The sequence below is a fragment of the Uranotaenia lowii genome, chromosome 3 (genome assembly GCF_029784155.1).
Source record: "Uranotaenia lowii strain MFRU-FL chromosome 3, ASM2978415v1, whole genome shotgun sequence".
Classification (NCBI taxonomy): Eukaryota; Metazoa; Arthropoda; class Insecta; order Diptera; family Culicidae; genus Uranotaenia; species Uranotaenia lowii.
Window position 1 is genome coordinate 267,332,575 of NC_073693.1, and position 19,188 is coordinate 267,351,762.

A 19,188-nucleotide genomic window follows, 5' to 3' on the forward strand; every position below is an offset into this window, starting at 1 on the left:
AAACCCTCTTGACGGTACCAACAGCAGCGGTTCGAATCAAGAGCCATCAATTATTCAATCGGTATAATGTAAACATGCAAAGGAGCTACACAAAAAGGCTGTAGCTGGCAACGACAGGAGCCAACATCTTGCCTCCTGAAATTCTCATCCTGGAAGATTGAATATGGTATTCACCCACCGACAGCCGAAGAAACTTCTGCTTCTGCTTCTGTATCTCTCTGTCTCATTCAGCACAGTTTGCTCCATAAATGAATAACTTGTGCTTAGGTTGTTTTTTTCACTCACTTATTCATGTTCGGTGTGTGCCCGAGACGGATGGATGGAAACTTGGCAGCTCCTTTGCTTTGGTGAAAAGTTGGCAGTATAATAGCAACACCACCGTTTCAATCAGACCCGTTAGATACATTAGCTAAATCGAATTCAAGTATCTGCGGGTTGAACTTTAATGCAAATCGGAATAAGTGGAATCCGAAAATTCATTTCGGTTTAAGGGAGTCATTATTTATGAAAAATGGTTCTTAACAGCTGGCGTTACTTGTCCACATTTGCAATTCGGACCATGTTGCAAAAAGTAATTTATTCAATATTAATTATTCATTTCGATTTATCTTAATGTCATTGCTACCAGTTATTCGGTATAAGATCATTAATCAAAATCAACCGTTGAAGTCGAATGGCGGACAATAAAAAATGAGGTCACGATCATCCAGATGAATATTCAAAACCCAGTGACAAAGGTAATCAATAAAACTTCTGTGAAGGTGTATTTCAATTAAGGCTTTCCATTTCTTAGGAACCTTAGCCTCATTGTCTTGAAAAACAAAACAAAAACCTATCATCTATTCTTAATTATCGAAACCGAGAGACGTGATTGTGGTTTGGTTACTCATTTACTCACCTGAAAGCTGTGGTTCGCATTCTTGGTACTGCACTCGGCAAAACACAGGTTGGAGAGGTCGATTTCATCGAAAAGCTCACTCTGCAAATAGAAGGGAAGAGAACAACAGAAGATGGTCTTAGTGAGATCACACTGCTTATTTAATCATCAATTTGTGCTGAAGGAGGACTTCTTGTTTGTTGATAGGATTGCCGATATTGAATGAGGATTCAGGTTGGGTCTCTTTGATTAGCTCTTGGCTCTGATATTTAATCCTAATGGTGTTGTTAGATGAGTAAGCATCGTCCATCTGATACGTTTACTATTGTTTTTTATTTGTTCAAGGTTATTTTCATGTTTGAAAAAACATTTCGAGTGATTAAAAATATTTTTGATTCATTTATCGATTTTCAGAGCAAGTATCTTACTTTTGCAAGAATATTTTACAAAGATCAAAGCGGCAACATAATAAAATGGTTTCAAATTCCAGAGAATCGGGCCAACCAGCTCATTTCTTGGTATGTCGATGAAGCAATTAGGCAACAGAGGACTGACACATTTATTATTCTACAGTGATTTTGCAAACAAGAAAAAAAATCTTCCAAGGCTGGATATTTGTAAGTGGAAAATTGAATTATTTGATAGATATACATAATCACTGCACTAAATATATTTAGAACTAGCTGTCCCGGTGTGCTTTGCCACCCCTTCCATGTATTAAGATTAAAGAAGCCACCCTTTAGAAAAAAAAATAGGAGGGATCTTCAATACCATAAATTAAATGTTTAATAAAAGTCGCCCCTTTTTGAAGCGTGAGGTGTATTTAAATACAGGCAAATTTTTCTATAATCAAAAAGTGTGTTAAACTTTATGAAAACACTAAAACACTTATTGAATATGAGAGCTTTCGTTCATAAAAATTGAAATCTCAATACAATATATAATCAAATTAAGTTAAATTTTTTTTGTTAATTTAATATATCATCTCATTATGCAACACACTTACGTTTATCCTTTTTTAACAAACATTCTTCGAGGATTGTTGAAATTTTGTCAATTTTTCATTAATTTTGTATGGAAGACCCCGTTCTTCGGATTTTAAGGGTTTTGCAAGTATTAAAGAAAACCATTCCCGGTCTTTAAAGTGACTCCACACTCAATTTCACAATGATCAGTCTAGTAGTTTCCGAAAATTGTTCGAATTGCGTCAATTTTTTGTTAATATTATACTTGACGCCTCTCTCTTTGGATTTGGAGAGGTTCAATAGTATTATAGAAACCATTCCTGGTCTTGAAAACGGCTACACACCAAATTTCACATTGATTGGTTCAGTTGTTTCTGAAAATTGTTCAAAATGTATAAATAAAAAAAAATTGTATGGGGCCCTCTCTTTTTGGATTTAGAGAGGTTCGAAAGTATTTTGGAAATCCTTCCCAGTCTTTAAAACGGCTACTCATAAAATTTCACATTGATCGGTTCAGAAGTTTCCGAAAATTGTTTTTATTGTGTCATATTTTAATTAATATTATATGAAACCCTCCCCTCCCAAGATTGGCAGGGGATTTCAGTACAATGAATTATCTTAATATGTCAAAACTTGTCCAACAATACGATAAACCATCCAATGATGTCAGGACTTCCATCTGTACCGTTGAGCCGTCAACACGTACGCCGGAGCATCGTATCGTTGCTGTGTACCTGCAGGAACATTTTACATTATTTATTTTTTCCTTACCTGTATTTCAATCAGCACTTTTCAGTGCTAAGATTATTTTCATTTTCTTTTATTCATATTTTCTCTTTTCTTTCCAGCATGGGGAAGTCATCGGCTGGCTCAAGGGCCGGTAGGAAACGAATTGCTGAGCCTAATTCAGGTCCATCGCCCAAAAAAGTTGAAATTTCCAACTCATTCGATGTCCTTCATAACATCGGTGATGAGGAAATATTCATATTTAATTCTGATAAGAGTACTAAGAAACCTTCTTCTTCTTATACTCTTAAAAACGAAAAGATTCCACCAATAACGGTCACGATTCCTGACTTCAATGCCTTTCGAAAAGAAATCGTCACTTCCGTCAAGGATGTGAAGATTTCTTTTCAGATCGGTCGAAGGGGAACTGCTCGTATATTGGCGGAATCTTTTAATGATTTTCAAAAGGTTTTAAATTATTTGAATAATAAAAAACACCAATTTTTTACGTACGACACTAGAAGTGATCGTCCATTTAAAGTTGTACTTCGTGGTCTCACTGGCGATCAGACACCGGATGAGATCACAGCTGAATTAAATTCTTTGTTAGGTTTTTCTCCAATTCAAGTAATTCAAATGAGGAAAAGAACCAACACGAATAATACCAGTAGTGTTGGTTTTGCTCCTGAACTTTATTTGATCCATTTTAAAAAGGATCAGGTTAATAATTTGCAAATTCTTGAAAAGGCTCGTCTTATGTTTCATTGTCGAGTCAAATTCGAACCTTTTCGAAAATCTTCTACCAATTTTCTTCAAAATATTACGCAATGTCGTCGTTGTCAAGCTTTTTGTCATGGCACTAAAAATTGTAGAATGAATGCCAGATGCATGTTTTGCGGCTCATTCGATCATGAAAAATCTAAATGCCTTTTTGGTGGTGATAAGCCAAAAACAGAATTTTTTAAGTGTGCGAATTGCGCAGGTAATCATTCCTCGAATTCTCTAGACTGTCCCGTTAGGGCAAAAATTGTTGCTTCTAGGAAAAATCCCAAAGTTTCCAGAAAAGTTTCTTCTCCTCCTTCCTCTTTTTCGTCTTCACACGTCAGACCGGCAAACAACCTGCCTGTTCGCATTCAGCCTCGGCCTACATTGGAATCACGGCTGGGTAATACCCGAAGTGATTTTAATGTTACCTGGGCTGATTCTGCGCCACAGACTCGTTGTTTATCGTTCTCAGAGGTGGTTGAAAATGGGTTTCCCTCTTCAGGTTTAACTAATAAAAATGGGAAAAAACCAAGTCTCAACGTTCATGCGAAGGCTTGGGAAAATCCCCGAAATTCAAATACTTGTTCTTCTCCTTCATTTTCTGATCCTAACAATTTTGTTGATTTGGGTGAGATTACTGAGGAAAAATTAAAATTTTTGCATCAAAATTTAATGGAAATGATGCAACTTATGTTGAAAGCAAATTCAATGTTTGAAGCTTTCCAAACTTCTTTTAATTATGCTAACAAAATTATTATGACTCTACGATTCCCTCATGGATCCAAATAGATGTTTAAATATTATGAATTGGAACGCTAGATCTTTGCTGGCTAACCAAGATGAATTCTTTTTATTTTTGAAAACTCAAAACATACATATTGCTGCCATCACTGAAACTTTTTTAAAGCCAGACAATAACTTGAAAAGCAATGCTTTCTTTAAAATTTTACGAAATGATCGACTTGATCGACAAGGTGGGGGTGTAGCTATTGTCATCAATAGTCGTCTCAAATTTAGACTTCTTCCTTCTTTCAATACAAAAGTCTTAGAAACAATTGGAATTGAATTAGAAACTTCTATGGGGAAAATTATAATTGTTGCCGCATACTTGCCTTTTCAATGCAGCGGTGAACAGAAAAATTTTTTGAAGGGAGATTTACAAAAACTCACCAGAAATAAATCTAAATTTTTTATTATTGGTGACTTTAATGCAAAACACCGATCTTGGAATAATATTTCATCAAATTCTAATGGGAATATTTTGTTTAATGATTGCTCTGCAGGTTATTATACTGTTGAATATCCTAATGGGCATACTTGTTTTTCTTCAATTAGAAATCCCTCCACAATTGATTTGGTTCTAACGGATTTAGGCGAGCATTGTAGTCAATTAGTTACTCATGCGGACCTCGATTCAGACCACCTTCCAGTAACATTTTCTTTATCCCAAAGTCCCATTGAAAACCCTTTAAAATCAACTTTTAACTTTCAAAAGGCTAACTGGGAGCGATATATGAATTTTATTGAACGTAATTTAGATGTAAACGTTCCACTGAATTCAATAGAAGATATTGATTTGGCTGTAGAAAATTTTACAACTTCAATAGTCAATGCTAAAGCCGCTTCAATACCTAAAGTTAAACATAAATTTAATCAACCTTTAATTGATGATGATCTTCAGTTTTTGATACGACTGAAAAACATTCGTCGACGCCAATATCAACGTACTAGGGATCCTTTTTTTAAAATTTATTTATTGCGACCTTCAAAAAGAGATCAAACGTCGTTTAAATTTCATTCGTAATGAAAATTTTGCTAAAGCAGTAGAGGACATAAAACCCTACTCAAAGCCATTTTGGAAATTAACTAAAATTCTGAAAAAGCCCCAGAAGCCAATTCCTACTTTGAAAGATGGGGATAAACTTCTTTTAACTAATTCAGAAAAAGCTCAAAAATTAGCCCAACAATTTGAGTCTGCTCATGATTTTAATTTAAACGTTGTTAGTCCTATTGACGCTCAAATTTCCCTAGAATTTGATGATATTCTTTCAAAGCAAAATGTGTTTGAAAGTTCTTGTGAGACAAATATTGATGAACTTAAATTGATTTTCAAAAAATTTAAAAATATGAAAGCTCCGGGGGAAGATGGGATTTTTTATATTCTTATTAAAAAGTTGCCTGAAAGCACTTTAAATTTTTTAGTTAAAATCTTCAACAAATGTTTTCACTTGGCTTATTTTCCCAATAAATGGAAAAATGCCAAAGTAACTCCAATTTTGAAACCTGGAAAAAGTGCTTCAGAGCCTTCAAGTTATCGACCAATTAGTTTGCTTCCTTCTTTAAGTAAACTATTTGAGAGAGTTATTTTGAATAGAATGATGATTCACATTAATCAGAACTCTGTTTTCCCTGATGAACAATTTGGTTTTCGTCATGGACATTCTACTACACATCAACTTTTGAGTGTAACTAATATGATTAACGCTAGCAAATCTGAAGGTTATTCAACTGGTGTTGCTCTTCTTGATATTGAAAAAGCTTTTGACAGTGTTTGGCACAAAGGTTTAGTAGCTAAATTAGCTCGATTTGATTTTCCTGTATATCTCACCAAAATTATTCAAAATTATTTGACTAGCCGAACCTTACAAGTAAGCTATCAAAATTCATGCTCTGAAAGGACACCCATTAGAGCTGGTGTCCCTCAGGGTAGTATACTTGGGCCAATCTTATACAATATTTTTACTTCTGATCTTCCTGATGTACCAGAAGGAAAAGGTAGAAGATTATTTGCTGATGATACTTTGCTTTCAGCCAAAGGTCGAAATTTACGGGTGGTACGCAGTAGATTGCAACAAAATTTAAATTCCTTTTTGAATTACTTGAAAATGTGGAAAATTTCTCCTAACGCTTCCAAAACTCAACTTATTTTATTTCCCCATAAGCCAAGAGCAAATTTTTTAAAACCTAATGAAAATCATTCCATAACTTTTAATGGGGTTTCTTTAGAATGGTCTGATCACGTGAAGTACTTGGGACTCACACTTGATCGGAATCTTACTTTTAAAAATCACATTGAAGATATTCAATCTAAATGTAATAAATACACTAAATCTCTTTATTCTCTCATCAACAGGAAATCCAGGTTGTGTCTGCGAAATAAGATGTTAATCTACAAACAGGTCTTTCGACCAGCGATAATGTATGCAGTTCCGATTTGGTCTAGCTGCTGCGCGACGAGGAAGAAAGCCATCCAGAGGATTCAGAACAAGGTTCTGAAAATGATTTTGCGGCTTCCACCTTGGCACAGCACCGAAGATCTTCATCGGATTGCAGGCATAGAATCGATCGGAGAGATGGCCAACAACATCATCTCCAACTTCAGAGGCAAATCGATGCAGTCTTCCATCGCAGAGATTCGTTCTCTTTACAATTAAGTTAGTTTTTAGGATTTAGGATTAAGTTTATACATTTTTTTTTTGCTCAACAGGATATTCTCCTATAAATCAAATTATTTATTGCTTAAGCAAATTTAAATCAAATAAACAATGTTTAAAATTAACTGTATCAAAGAGTTGAACAGATCATAATTGATCTGAACACTTTAATTTAACTTTAATAATGTAACTTAAATGTAATGATTAAAAGACTAATAAAGACATATTTAAAAAAAAAAAAAAAAAAAAAAAAAAAAAAATCCAATGATGTCAAAATTTGTTTTTGTAGATAATTTAATGGAAATTGCTTAAAAAATTAATAGATTGTACCATGTTTTGTGGTAATTTTGTATGGGAGCCTCTCCCTTTTAGTCGGAGCGGTTGGAAAGTATTATAGAAACCATCTCCGGCCCCAAAAACCCTCATATACCAAATTTTATATATAGGTATACTATAGTCGTACTCAAATACCCTCCCAAGCCTAATTTGGTTTCACTTGCTGGATAAGATGTAAATAATTGTATGGAAGCATCATCTCCCCTTAGAATTTTGCCACTGGACAAACAAAGGGTTCTCAAGATATCATAGTAACATTTCTCGTATTTAAATACCTTCCCATATCAAATTTGGTTCCATTTACTTGATTAGTTTCCCAGTTATGCTGAAAAAAGTATATTACCACTTCAAGGGGCAGGGGCACCAAACATTCATAGAACCAATTTTCGTATTCAAGCCAAATTTGGTTCCGTTTGTTTTAATAGTTCTGAAGTTAGGCAATTGAAACTGTATGGAAGCCCCCCTCCTCCCTTCCTATGTTCCCATTGAAAGGAGGGTGGGGTCTGACATATTCATAGAACCTTTTCTCGAACCCAAATACCCGCCCATACCAAATTTGGTTCCATTAGCTTCATTAGCTCTCACGTTAAGTTTAAAAATGTAAGCTGGCCCCTCCCCCCTCCCCTCTTCCTATTTCCTCACTGAAAGGATGGAGGAGCACCAAAAATTCACAGAAACATTCATCGTATACAAAAATACACTCCAAAGCCAAATTTGGTTCCATTTGCATGATCAGTTCTCGAGTTGTGAGGACTTATTACTTTGATTAGAGAGACCCCCTCCCTCCTTCCAGGGAGAGAGAAGGGTTCCAAAGTATTATAGGAACCTTTCCCGGCCTCAGAAAACCTATACCTGCTAAGTTTCACAAAAATCGGTTGAGATAGTTTTCGAGTCTATAGAGAACAGACAGATAGACAGACAAAAATTCATTTTTATATACGTAGATATAGATTTTGCGTCTGATCTTATTCCCGATTTAAAATGGAGAATCAACATGAACATCAATATTCAGATTCGAAACACTGCACCATGACAATTATTTCTGATTGTAATGAATAAGTAATGAACTAGAATATACCTACCGGTTTTCATTTCAATTCCAGAATTAAGTTGATAGCAAGGCCGGATAAAGGGGGTGGGCAATGGGGGCAATTGCCCTGGGACTTCCGGCCCAGAGGGGACCCGAGAAAAAAAAAAATAACATTCTTTAGATCATATTACCTTCTTTAAGTTCTAGAATTCGTTCTAGAACGTGGTATATAACAGCTAAGGGGGCCTCGATTAATAATATTTCGAATAGTTTCTTTCTGTAAGGAATACGTCGAGGGGGCCTCCTCGAGTAAGCATTCCAATATTTTTATGGTAGGGGAAAGTTGGGTGAGACGGACACAGCGGGTATATGAAGGTTGATAAAATCAGAATAATGTTTTCTCAAAACCAGAAATCATGACATTTGATTTTAATTTTTTCATCACCAAATCCTGACCAGTCTAGGCAGACTACAGTGATTAAACGAAGAAACTTCTAGAAGGAAGTGAGGAAAACAACTCGCATTTTCATTTTAGATAAAATTTTCTCAGTAAAAACTTGCACAATTTCAATATTCCTTTATGTTATATGTAATAAATCCAGCAATGTACAAATTTGTTTTAACAACCAAGCTAGACCGTAGTTTGCTTTACAGTTGTTTTTCGATTTTATCACGGTCAAAACAAATTTTACCGTGAATATCGCGAAACCGTGAATTTGGCGAAACTAAAAATTAAAGTGGAAAAATGTATTTTTATTGTCTTAAATCATTAATATATAATGTTTTCAGTAGTGGAAACGTTTTGCATCAATGAGTTTTGATCATAAAATGTGATTATCAAAGTTTACTAAACACAATGGGTCGATTTCAATTCAAATCATTCTTCTCTTTAGCAAATTTAAAGATATTTTCTGAAATAAAACTATATAGAGTATCAATTTGATCGTGTACATCTAATTAAAGTAAATTATCTAGTTTTTATCGAAATGTACCAGTCGTTATCTCCTATGTCGATTTTGAGAAAGAATTCGAAAAAAACAGCATCAAAAAGTTATATTCTGCAAATTTTAAATTTCAATATTTTAATCTTCACACCTTTTTGATTAACTGAAAAGTACACCTTTTCGAAAAATATTTTGAAATTTGCTTAACTTAGACTTTTAAAGTATGGGGATTGTTTTTTATTATCTGACGGGTTTGCGCCGGGGGTCTTCAGATTTTCCCCAAAATTTAAAATTTGGTTCATTTTTGCGACTTAAAAACACATGTATTTTTTCAGATTTCTAACATTTTTATTTTTTGAGTTAGCTTCGGTTAGATTTTTTTGTAAATAAAAAATAACCATTTTTCAAAGCTACATAACTCTGTTGTTTCTCAACGGAAATTATAAAATAGCACATCAAAATGCATCGAAATTTTATCAGCTTTCCAAATAGAATAGTTGAAAAAAAATTAAATAATGACCTTCAACATGAAAAGTAGTAAATAAACTTTAAATGGCGTCTAAAAGTACCGTCTGCACCACCGAATATTTTGCAAAAAATACCATTGTATAGCTCGATTCATGATGCAACTTTCATCTGAAGACACCAAAGTGGGCCATTAACACCTTGAAGAGTTATGAAAGAAATAATGACAAAAAATCTATTTTTTTACATCGAAAACAAACAATGGTCGAACAACTGCACTCACATATGGAGATAGCAAGCGCTTCTAACAACATGGAAACAAAAGAACTTATCAAAGCTGGTAAAAACACTATTTTTTCGTCCTTTTCAGACTGCCCCTACTCGCATCACAGTCCCATATGAATTTTCGTCATTTTAGGTCAACATAAGGCTTCAACATAAAAGACAAAAAAAGAGGTTTTCTTCTAGAAATTTCGAAAAAAAAAATCAATTCGTGGCTGTCCTATATGAAATATACCTGAATAACAGTCCCATATGTGAAATACCACGGATTTGGTTACTTTTCAATGTTTCTTTTGGCGAAATAGTCTTTGGTTTATTGCTTTGAATCATTTAAACATTTTCACATTTTCACTTGAAGTCGAATGATGCACACTAATTTTCGAAGGCAGGTCTGACTTTCTTAGGAATGACTTCCTGAGCGAAAAACTATCGGATGCAATCAAAAATCGTAAAAAGATTCAACTTACAATGTGGAATTCACGATATTTTGTATGTTTCTTTTTCTGACAATTGCATTTAGAAGTTCAAAAATGATCAAATTGAAGTCTAAGAAAGTAGCTTGGTGAGAAAAAAATATTCTGTATGGGACTGTTATGCGAGTAGATTTGAAAAAGGTTTCAAATATGGTCGATTAACAGTCCCATAATGAATAAAAATAGTGCTCTCGACCTTAACTATAACCCAATTTCGAAAATTTCAGGACTAACGATTTATTATGACAACCTAGAAACGATTTTCGTTTATGCTGAAAGTGGTGGTCACAATTTAAAAATATATTCCAAAACAGAAAAAGCTGATTGTTTCGCTTGCTTATTTTTGTATATGGGACTGTTATGAAAGATATCCCAAAATCTAATAATGTATTCGTTTATACCCAGTTTAGCACCAGGTCACAACAAGTTATGCACATTTTACTGTCATTTTAAGAAGTTTATGCGCTAAGTTTTGCATCCGTAATTCCCCAGATTTGATTTAAAATGGACGGTGGAACACTGAAGATTCGTGTGTGAGCGATCGAGGTAGCAAAACACTGACGACGAATTATGTTCGTTCTAGTATGGTAAACCTCAAAACTGGGCGAATGAAGAAAACGAATACGGTAAAAGTATCATATTTTCATCATTTTACAGCCTGGGCTGGCCATACTGAGCTCTTTGATTATTTCTACAACATTTGTGCCACTTTCTCATACTTTTTTGATCAATGGGAAAGGATTTTGGTGTCCAGTGCTTAGCTCCCGATATAAAAACTATGTAAAGCACGTCTATATTTTATTTTTTTAATCACATTTTTCTGATCCCAAAAACAGGGACTGAACCTTCTACTATTGGCATTGATTATGCTTCACAATGATCTTTGATCGAAAAATTAATAAGTTATATAGTATATGACCAGGTTGTAAAAGCAACATTCCCATTATTAGTTATATCACATAAACAATACGATACTCAGAATTTTGGTTAAAATGCAATAAAAGAGATTTATTGTCATTATTCCTTTCATAACTCTGCAAGGTGTTAATGGCCCACTTTGGTGTCTTCAGATGAAAGTTGCATCATGAATCGAGCTATACAATAGTATTTTTTGCAAAATATTCGGTGGTGCAGACGGTACTTTTAGACGCCATTTAAAGATTATTTACTACTTTTCATGTTGAAGGTCATTATTTAATTTTTTTCAACTATTCTATTTGGAAAGCTGATAAAATTTCAATGCATTTTAATGTGCTATTTTTTAATTTCCGTTGAGAAACAACAGAGTTATGTAGCTTAGAAAAATGGTTATTTTTTATTTACAAAAAAATCTAACCGAAGCTAACTCAAACAATAAAAATGTTAGAAATCTGAAAAAATACATGTGTTTTTAAGTCGCAAAAAATGAACCAAATTTTAAATTTTGGAGAAAATCTGAAGACCCCCGGCGCAAATTGTCAGATAATAAAAAAAATCCCCGTATGTTTCTCGAAATTTGCTATACGGGCAGATAATCCTTTCTTTTACATATGTAGAAAAACATAAACAGAATAAAAAAAGAAGTCAGATACACTAATCTCTTTACAAAAACGCTTAAATTCACCAACTTCTTTCTATGTTTCACATAACCAAAAAAGTTTTCTTTTTAAGATGGGCTAACAAAGCACAAATAACACAACTAGTATTAGCGTAACTTTAAAATACTTATGTCGATTATTACAAATGTTTTTAAAATTCAAATGACGATTTTAAACAGTAGACAGCTAAAGTAAGCAGCTCAATGGCATTTTCATATCATTGAATACCTATATACCATAACATAAACTATAAAAAATATTATGAAAAATGAGACGCTCTACGCTTTTGAAAGAAAATTAAGGTCCTGGAAATGGATTCTGAATGATTTCTAGAAAAGTGTAATAAAATCGAAACAATAACCATGATAAAATCGAGCGTGAATTTGGCGACTATTGATAAAATCGAACAGTGATAAAATCGAGAAACTACTGTACTTGTTTACTTTGCTTTAAAAAAAACATCGCTTTCTCTTGAATATTGAATAAAGAATATATCTACGATGGTCCCAGCGAATTAAACATTAGATTTTGATTATAAAATATTTTCTTCAGATAACAAAAATATATGGATTTTACGACGGCTGGAGTAACTATTTCCTAGCGTTGTCGAAATTTCAATAATTTGCAGTAATTTTCAGTATTAAGTAAAGAAAGGATTGAAAAACATATCTCATTTTCATTCGGTACATATGTAATGAAAAATTACAAGGTACTTAAATTGCATTAACTTTAAACTTTTACATTATATGTGAATAATTTAATTAAAAGTATGAGAAATTCATTGAGTTTTTCAAGTCTGGTTTTTTCTCTTTAGTTTCGTGTTTTGTTTTAGTTTTGGGAACTTGAGATCTTTTTTTAAAGATGATAATTCATTTGTATTTCTGACCTGATTTTTTAAATGACTGATCCAGTGTTTTGAACATTTAATCTCCTTATAGAATTCAAACATTCAAATAAAGCTTTGCCACAATTAAAATAACTATATCATAATTGTGTTATGTTCAAAACAAGCGTGTAACAACTTTCGGTAAAATGAGAAAACCCCGTTCGTTAAGATTTGCTATTCAGAGCAGATTCTCTCTGAGAATCATTCGAGCCAGGGACCTAGAAATGTACTCAACAGGATTAATACAATCACTTCTCGTTTGGCTTACAACCTATGCACTGGTGTTTCTTTTATTTGACACTAAGTCACATCCGTCCTTGAAACCAATTTAGTAGATATAAAAGTGGCACGAGGATTAAATAAGTATTTTTCACCAAAGTAGTGATTTTTTTTTTATCACAGCGTGCATAATTTTCTCGTGATTTGGCTAAAAGTAGTGTGATTTAAAGAAAGCGGCATAAGTTTCTGGAAAAAAAGTCGGTTTTTCATCAGAAAAGAAAGCTCAGTGCGGATAAGTTAGTGCGATTTTTTTTTCGCTAAGCGGTCTGTGATTTTAAATCCTTAACAATCGGCATTCCGAAGTCTAATGTCACATTAGTGATTTTTGTTACTCTAACCGTGACAATCAAGTGAAAATTGCAAAATTTTTGGCGATATCACGTGGTCACGGCTTAGGTACGCCATTTTGTTTGGTGCCTTTTGTTCCAGCAACACGAGGTTGATTATTCAGCGCCATCGCCATTGCACTGTGGTATTTTCTCCCGATCCAAAGCGAATCATCTAATCCTCTCTCTGGCAGTGTTGCTAGATTGCTCTTCGCTGAAGTTGATACCAAGTACCGGAATTTACTGGATTTGTGTTGCTGAGTGGGTTGCTGATTGCTGATTGCTGAGTGGTTTTACTGTTACGCTTTTATTCGCAATCTAGTTGTTGTTGCTGAACTGCTGCATTCCATTTTTTCTCCCTGACGACTTGGTTAGTGTTACCAGGAAAATTTATTGGTGCAACTGATTGCGATCTAACTCGCTTTACTTTTCTGATTGCTGATTTTTTGAAAAGGTACGTTATTTGTGTTGTGTTTTTTGTGTATTTTATCATTTGATATTTAACTTTTTATTTGATTTTAATAATTTTTTCTTTTGTTTCATTTTTTTATTTTATTTTTTATTTTTGTGTGCGTCCATTTTTGTCATTTATAACATTATTTTACTGATTTACAGTTTTTTTTACAAATATTTTAAATCCCAATTTTTTTTATACATTCGTTTAAACAATTTATTTAAACTTTCAAAAACAAATTTGAAGATGGCTTTAGCTACTACAGCCGAGCAATTTATCCCAGGATCAATATCATTTAGCCAATACATCGAACAATTGGAGTGGATTTTCACTCATAATAATTATCCAGAAGCAAAGTATAAGACTTCATTTTTGGCTGTGTGCGGGACTGAAGTATACTCTAGAATAAAAACGCTTTTTCCTGGAAGAGACGTGAAATCTTTATCGTACGTTGAGATTATTGAAGAGTTGAAAAAGTACTACGATAGGAAAGATCCGGAATTTTTGGCGTGCAATCAGTTTTGGACGAGACGTCAAAGACGTGATGAGAGAGCTATCGATTTCATTTTGTCGGTTAAAACATCAGCAGAGGAGTGCAATTTCGGTGAAAACAAAGATATGTTCATTTGTCAGATGCTAGTGATTGGCTGTTTCGACGAGCAATTAAAGAGAAGAATGATTCTTGAAGAAAATTTAACAGCATCTAAAGCAGAGAAAATGTTAATTACCCATGAGCAAACCTTAGAAAAAATGCGGAAATTGAACAACGATCATAGACGGTTGAGCGTTATTGCACGTTTGGGGCGTCGCGAAGATCACCAAAAAGAAGCAGTTTTAGAAACCGTAGTAGGAGCGATTGTCGAGAGCGTTCAGTACGGTTCAGGGATCGGAGTAGAAGCTGGGACAGATCGCGTAAAAACAAGCCAGTTTTTGTTTGCAATTTTTGCAACAAAAAAGGTCACACAATTAATTATTGCTATCGTCTCAACCGCCAGAACTCAGGACGTTATCAGTCTTGTCGTAGTCAAAATCAAAATGCTGCAGCTGTTAATTTTGTTGATGCTTCGAAAGCTCAGGCTTCAAGCTCTGGATTGTTTAAGCGACTAAAATACGATTTGGATTCGGAATCAGACATTGAAGAAGAATCTTGTTTAATGATTTCTTCTGTCAATAAGATTAACAAGCCTTGTTACGTAGAAGCTATGGTTGATAAAAGGAGGTTGACTATGGAAATAGACTGTGGGTCTGGCGAGAGCGTAATTTCAGAAAGCGTTTTCTTATGGAATTTTGGTCATTGTTATTTGGCACCTTGTAATATGCGTTTGGTAGTCATCGATGGCAAAAGATTGAATGTTTTGGGAAAAATTAAGGTTTGTGTTCAACTGAATAATATTAAACAGCAAGTCGACCTGGTGGTTCTACGATGCGACAATGAATTTGTTCCTTTGTTGGGTCGAACTTGGTTAGACGTGTTCTGCATCGGCTGGAGGCATGTTTTTACATCTGCATCAAGGACCAACATCAATGCACTGAGAGAAGAGGAAATTGTTCAGGAAGTGAAGAGTAAGTTCCCCAATGTTTTTTATGGGGATATGTCAAAACCTATCAAGGGTTACGAAGGAGATTTGGTTTTGCGAGATAAAACTCCGATTTTTAAAAAAGCATATGAGGTTCCGTTACGTTTGCGCCAAAAAGTTTTAGACCATTTGCAAGAGCTAGAAGAAGCAAACATTATTACACCAGTAGAAGTCAGTGAATGGGCTTCACCCGTAGTCGTAGTCATAAAAAAAGATCAAGGCATCAGACTTGTAATCGACTGTAAAGTGTCGATTAATAAAGTCATTGTTCCGAATACATATCCTTTGCCTCTTGCGCAAGATATTTTCGCTAAACTTGCTGGTTCTAAAATATTTTGCTCGCTAGATTTAGCGGGTGCATACACGCAATTATTGCTTTCGAAAAATTCAAAAAAATTCATGATAATTAACACAATTAAAGGACTTTACTCTTATAACAGGTTACCTCAAGGTGCTGCGTCTTCTGCCTCAGTATTTCAAAAAGTTATGGATCAAATATTACACGGGTTGGAATTTGTTTGTTGTTATTTGGATGATTTATTAATCGCTGGAAAAAAATGGGATGATTGTAAAAATAAGCTTTTATTGGTCTTGGAAAGATTATCAAAAACTAATATCAAGGTTCACTTAAAAAAATGTAAGTTTTTTGTAACACAATTACCATACCTTGGGCACGTTTTAACTGCTAATGGACTATTACCATGTCCTGAAAAAGTAAGAACAATTCGTCAAGCAAAGCCTCCACAGAACGTTTCAGAATTAAAAGCATTTTTGGGACGTTCCAAACGTCCCGGGAATGGAGGAATGAATTTAGAATAAACGGGATAACGTTTTATTCTAAATTCATTCCTAACTTGTCATCTAAATTGCATCGTTTATACTCATTGTTAAAAAAAGATACATCTTTTGATTGGAAGAATGATTGTGAAAAAGTATTTCAGGATTGCAAGCAATACTTAATGAAACCTAATTTACTGGAATATTTTGATCCTACGAAACCGATAGTAATGGTGACTGACGCCTGTTCATACGGTCTAGGAGGAGTCATTGCGCATGTAGTAAAAGGAGAAGAGAAGCCTATAAGCTTCACTTCTTTCACTTTGAATTCGGCTCAAAAGAACTACCCGATTTTGCACTTAGAAGCGCTAGCTATAGTGAGCACAGTTAAAAAATTCCATAAATTTTTATACGGACAAAAATTTACTATTTACACGGACCATAAGCCGTTAATAGGAATTTTTGGTAAACACGGAAAAAACGCAATTTCAGTAACCAGATTGCAAAGGTATCTGCTTGAATTAGCAATATATGACTATGATATTCTTTATCGTCCGTATTCAAAAATGGGAAATGCAGATTTCTGCTCCAGGTTTCCTGAAAATCAAGAAGTGCCTTTGGAATTGGATAGGGAATTTGTAAAGAATTTGAATTTTACTAAGGAATTTCCTATAAATTATAAAGAAATAGCTGAAGCGACAAAAACTGATCCTTTTACTTCGAAAATTTTAAAATATATTCGCAAAGGATGGCCAGATCGATTGGACAAGGAATTCAGGGATGTTTAATCAGCCCACCAAGAACTGGAGGAGGTTGAAGGATGCCTTTTATTTCAAGATCGAGTTGTGATTCCTTCTGCACTAAAACATGATGTTTTAAAACTGCTTCATTCAAATCATTTAGGAATAAATAAACTGAAGCAACATGCTAGGCGAACAGTTTACTGGTTCCACATTAATAAGGACATAGAGGAATTTGTCAAGTTTTGTCGTATATGTGCGGAAACAAACGCAGTCCCTAAACCTGCACCATACTCTAAATGGATTCCAACAGTAAAACCTTTTAGTAGAGTCCATGCCGATTTTTTCCACTTGGACAGAAAGGTTTTTCTTTTAATAGTAGATAGTCACAGTAAGTGGATAGAGCTTGAGTACATGAAAAATGGCACAGAATGTAGGAAAGTACTCAAGGTTTTCATGGCAATCTTTGCTAGGTTTGGACTTCCAGATGTTCTAGTAACAGATGGAGGTCCACCTTTCAATTCAGATACTTTTGTGAGATTCTTTCAACAACAGGGCATTCTAGTAATGAAGAGTCCACCGTATCACCCAGAGAGCAATGGACAAGCGGAACGCATGGTTCGCTTGGTGAAAGACGTTCTCAAAAAGTTCCTTCTTGATCAGCATATCAAACAATTAGATACAGATGAACAAATTGCATATTTCTTGTTCAATTACAGAAATACTTGCTTGGGGGAAGGAGGAGAGTTTCCATCGGAACGTATGCTTTCATTTAAGCCAAAGGGCTTAATTGATTTGTTGAATCCCAAGAATAATTTTAGACATCATTTGACTGAATCTCATGATGGCCAGATAGCATGTCAACCTTCAACAACTAAAACTAAAGTTGAATTGACTGATGCATTTGACAAACTGAAGAATGGAGACATAATATTCTACAAGAATAATAACAGAACTGATTTTAATAGATGGATACCTGTAAAATTTCTAAAATGGCTTTCATCAACTATTTCACAGGTTTTGCTCAATGGAAGGATTGTGTTGGCACACAAGCGTCAATTGAAACTCGCTCCCAAGGATTTAAGAAAGAGTACTTTGAATTTTGTCCTCAATGATGAGAGTGACACTTTGCCGGCCATACCAGATTCTATTTGTACCAAACGAAGGAGAGAAGAAGATGAAGAAATGGAGCAGCGCTTATCAGATTCCAGTTCTGATTTTTATGGCTTTGCAGCCGATTCGTTTGTATACAATAGCCTGGATAGATCCGGAGACACCTGGAGTCCTGAAGCAGCGAGACCGGAAGTGGTTCATATAAGAAGATCAACACGAATTTTAAAACGACGAAGAAGAGATGATTTTGTCTATTATTGATATGAATTGAGAATAATTACTATCTTATAGAAATACCTTTTATATAATGCTATATATGCATGTTCTTCTAACATGCTTTCGATTATCTTCAAATCCAAGTTACGTAGTTAATTTTCGAATCTCAGTTTTATCAATATCTAAAGAAATAGCTTAACGGATAAAGGAGTTGTTATGTTCAAAACAAGCGTGTAACAACTTTCGGTAAAATGGGAAAACCCCGTTCGTTAAGATTTGCTATTCAGAGCAGATTCTCTCTGAGAATCATTCGAGCCAGGGACCTAGAAATGTACTCAACAGGATTAATACAATCACTTCTCGTTTGTTTACAACCTATGCACTGGTGTTTCTTTTATTTGACACTAAGTCACATCCGTCCTTGAAACCAATTCAGTAGATATAAAAAATTGTTTCTGTTTTAAATATTAGATCAGAGGAGAAAGTATTTTTTATTTAAAATTGTAATCAACAATCAACACATTACATAGGTGTTTTGAAGCCATGAAATTGAAAAAAAAAATTGGGTTAATTATTATAAAATTGGAAATTCCTGCTTTGGCTCTGATTACAAATTTTATTCTCAATTTTGTATTTGCATTTCACTTTTGATTTGTTTCACAAATCTAAATTTGAAATTATGATTTTATTTGACACAGTCAATTGTGATTTTGATTAAAAAAGGATTTTTGGTTGTGGATTTGACTTCATCTAGATTCTACGGCAGAAAATGTAAGACAAAAATATGATATACATTATCTGGGATGGCATATGAAAAAAAATTGATTCATAGGTCCCCCGAAAAGAATGCTCTGGTCCACGATGACTTAATCCAGGCATGGTTGATAGTGAAATGTTCGAAAAATCACAAATCAGATTTCAATTTTTTTTTTCAGCACAGGTGATT

At 34.2% G+C, this 19,188-nt stretch overlaps 1 protein-coding gene across 3 annotated transcripts in view; it reads right to left on the reverse strand.

Moving 5' to 3' along the window:
• The window catches only part of LOC129754924 (diacylglycerol kinase eta-like), a 453,200-nt gene that overhangs the window by 84,691 nt on the left and 349,321 nt on the right, over positions 1–19,188 (reverse strand). For all 3 annotated transcript variants that reach the window (XM_055751191.1, XM_055751192.1, XM_055751193.1), the window contains one exon: positions 899–979. In XM_055751191.1, the coding sequence (XP_055607166.1) occupies positions 899–979 (81 nt within the window). The remainder of the gene's footprint in view (positions 1–898; positions 980–19,188) is intronic.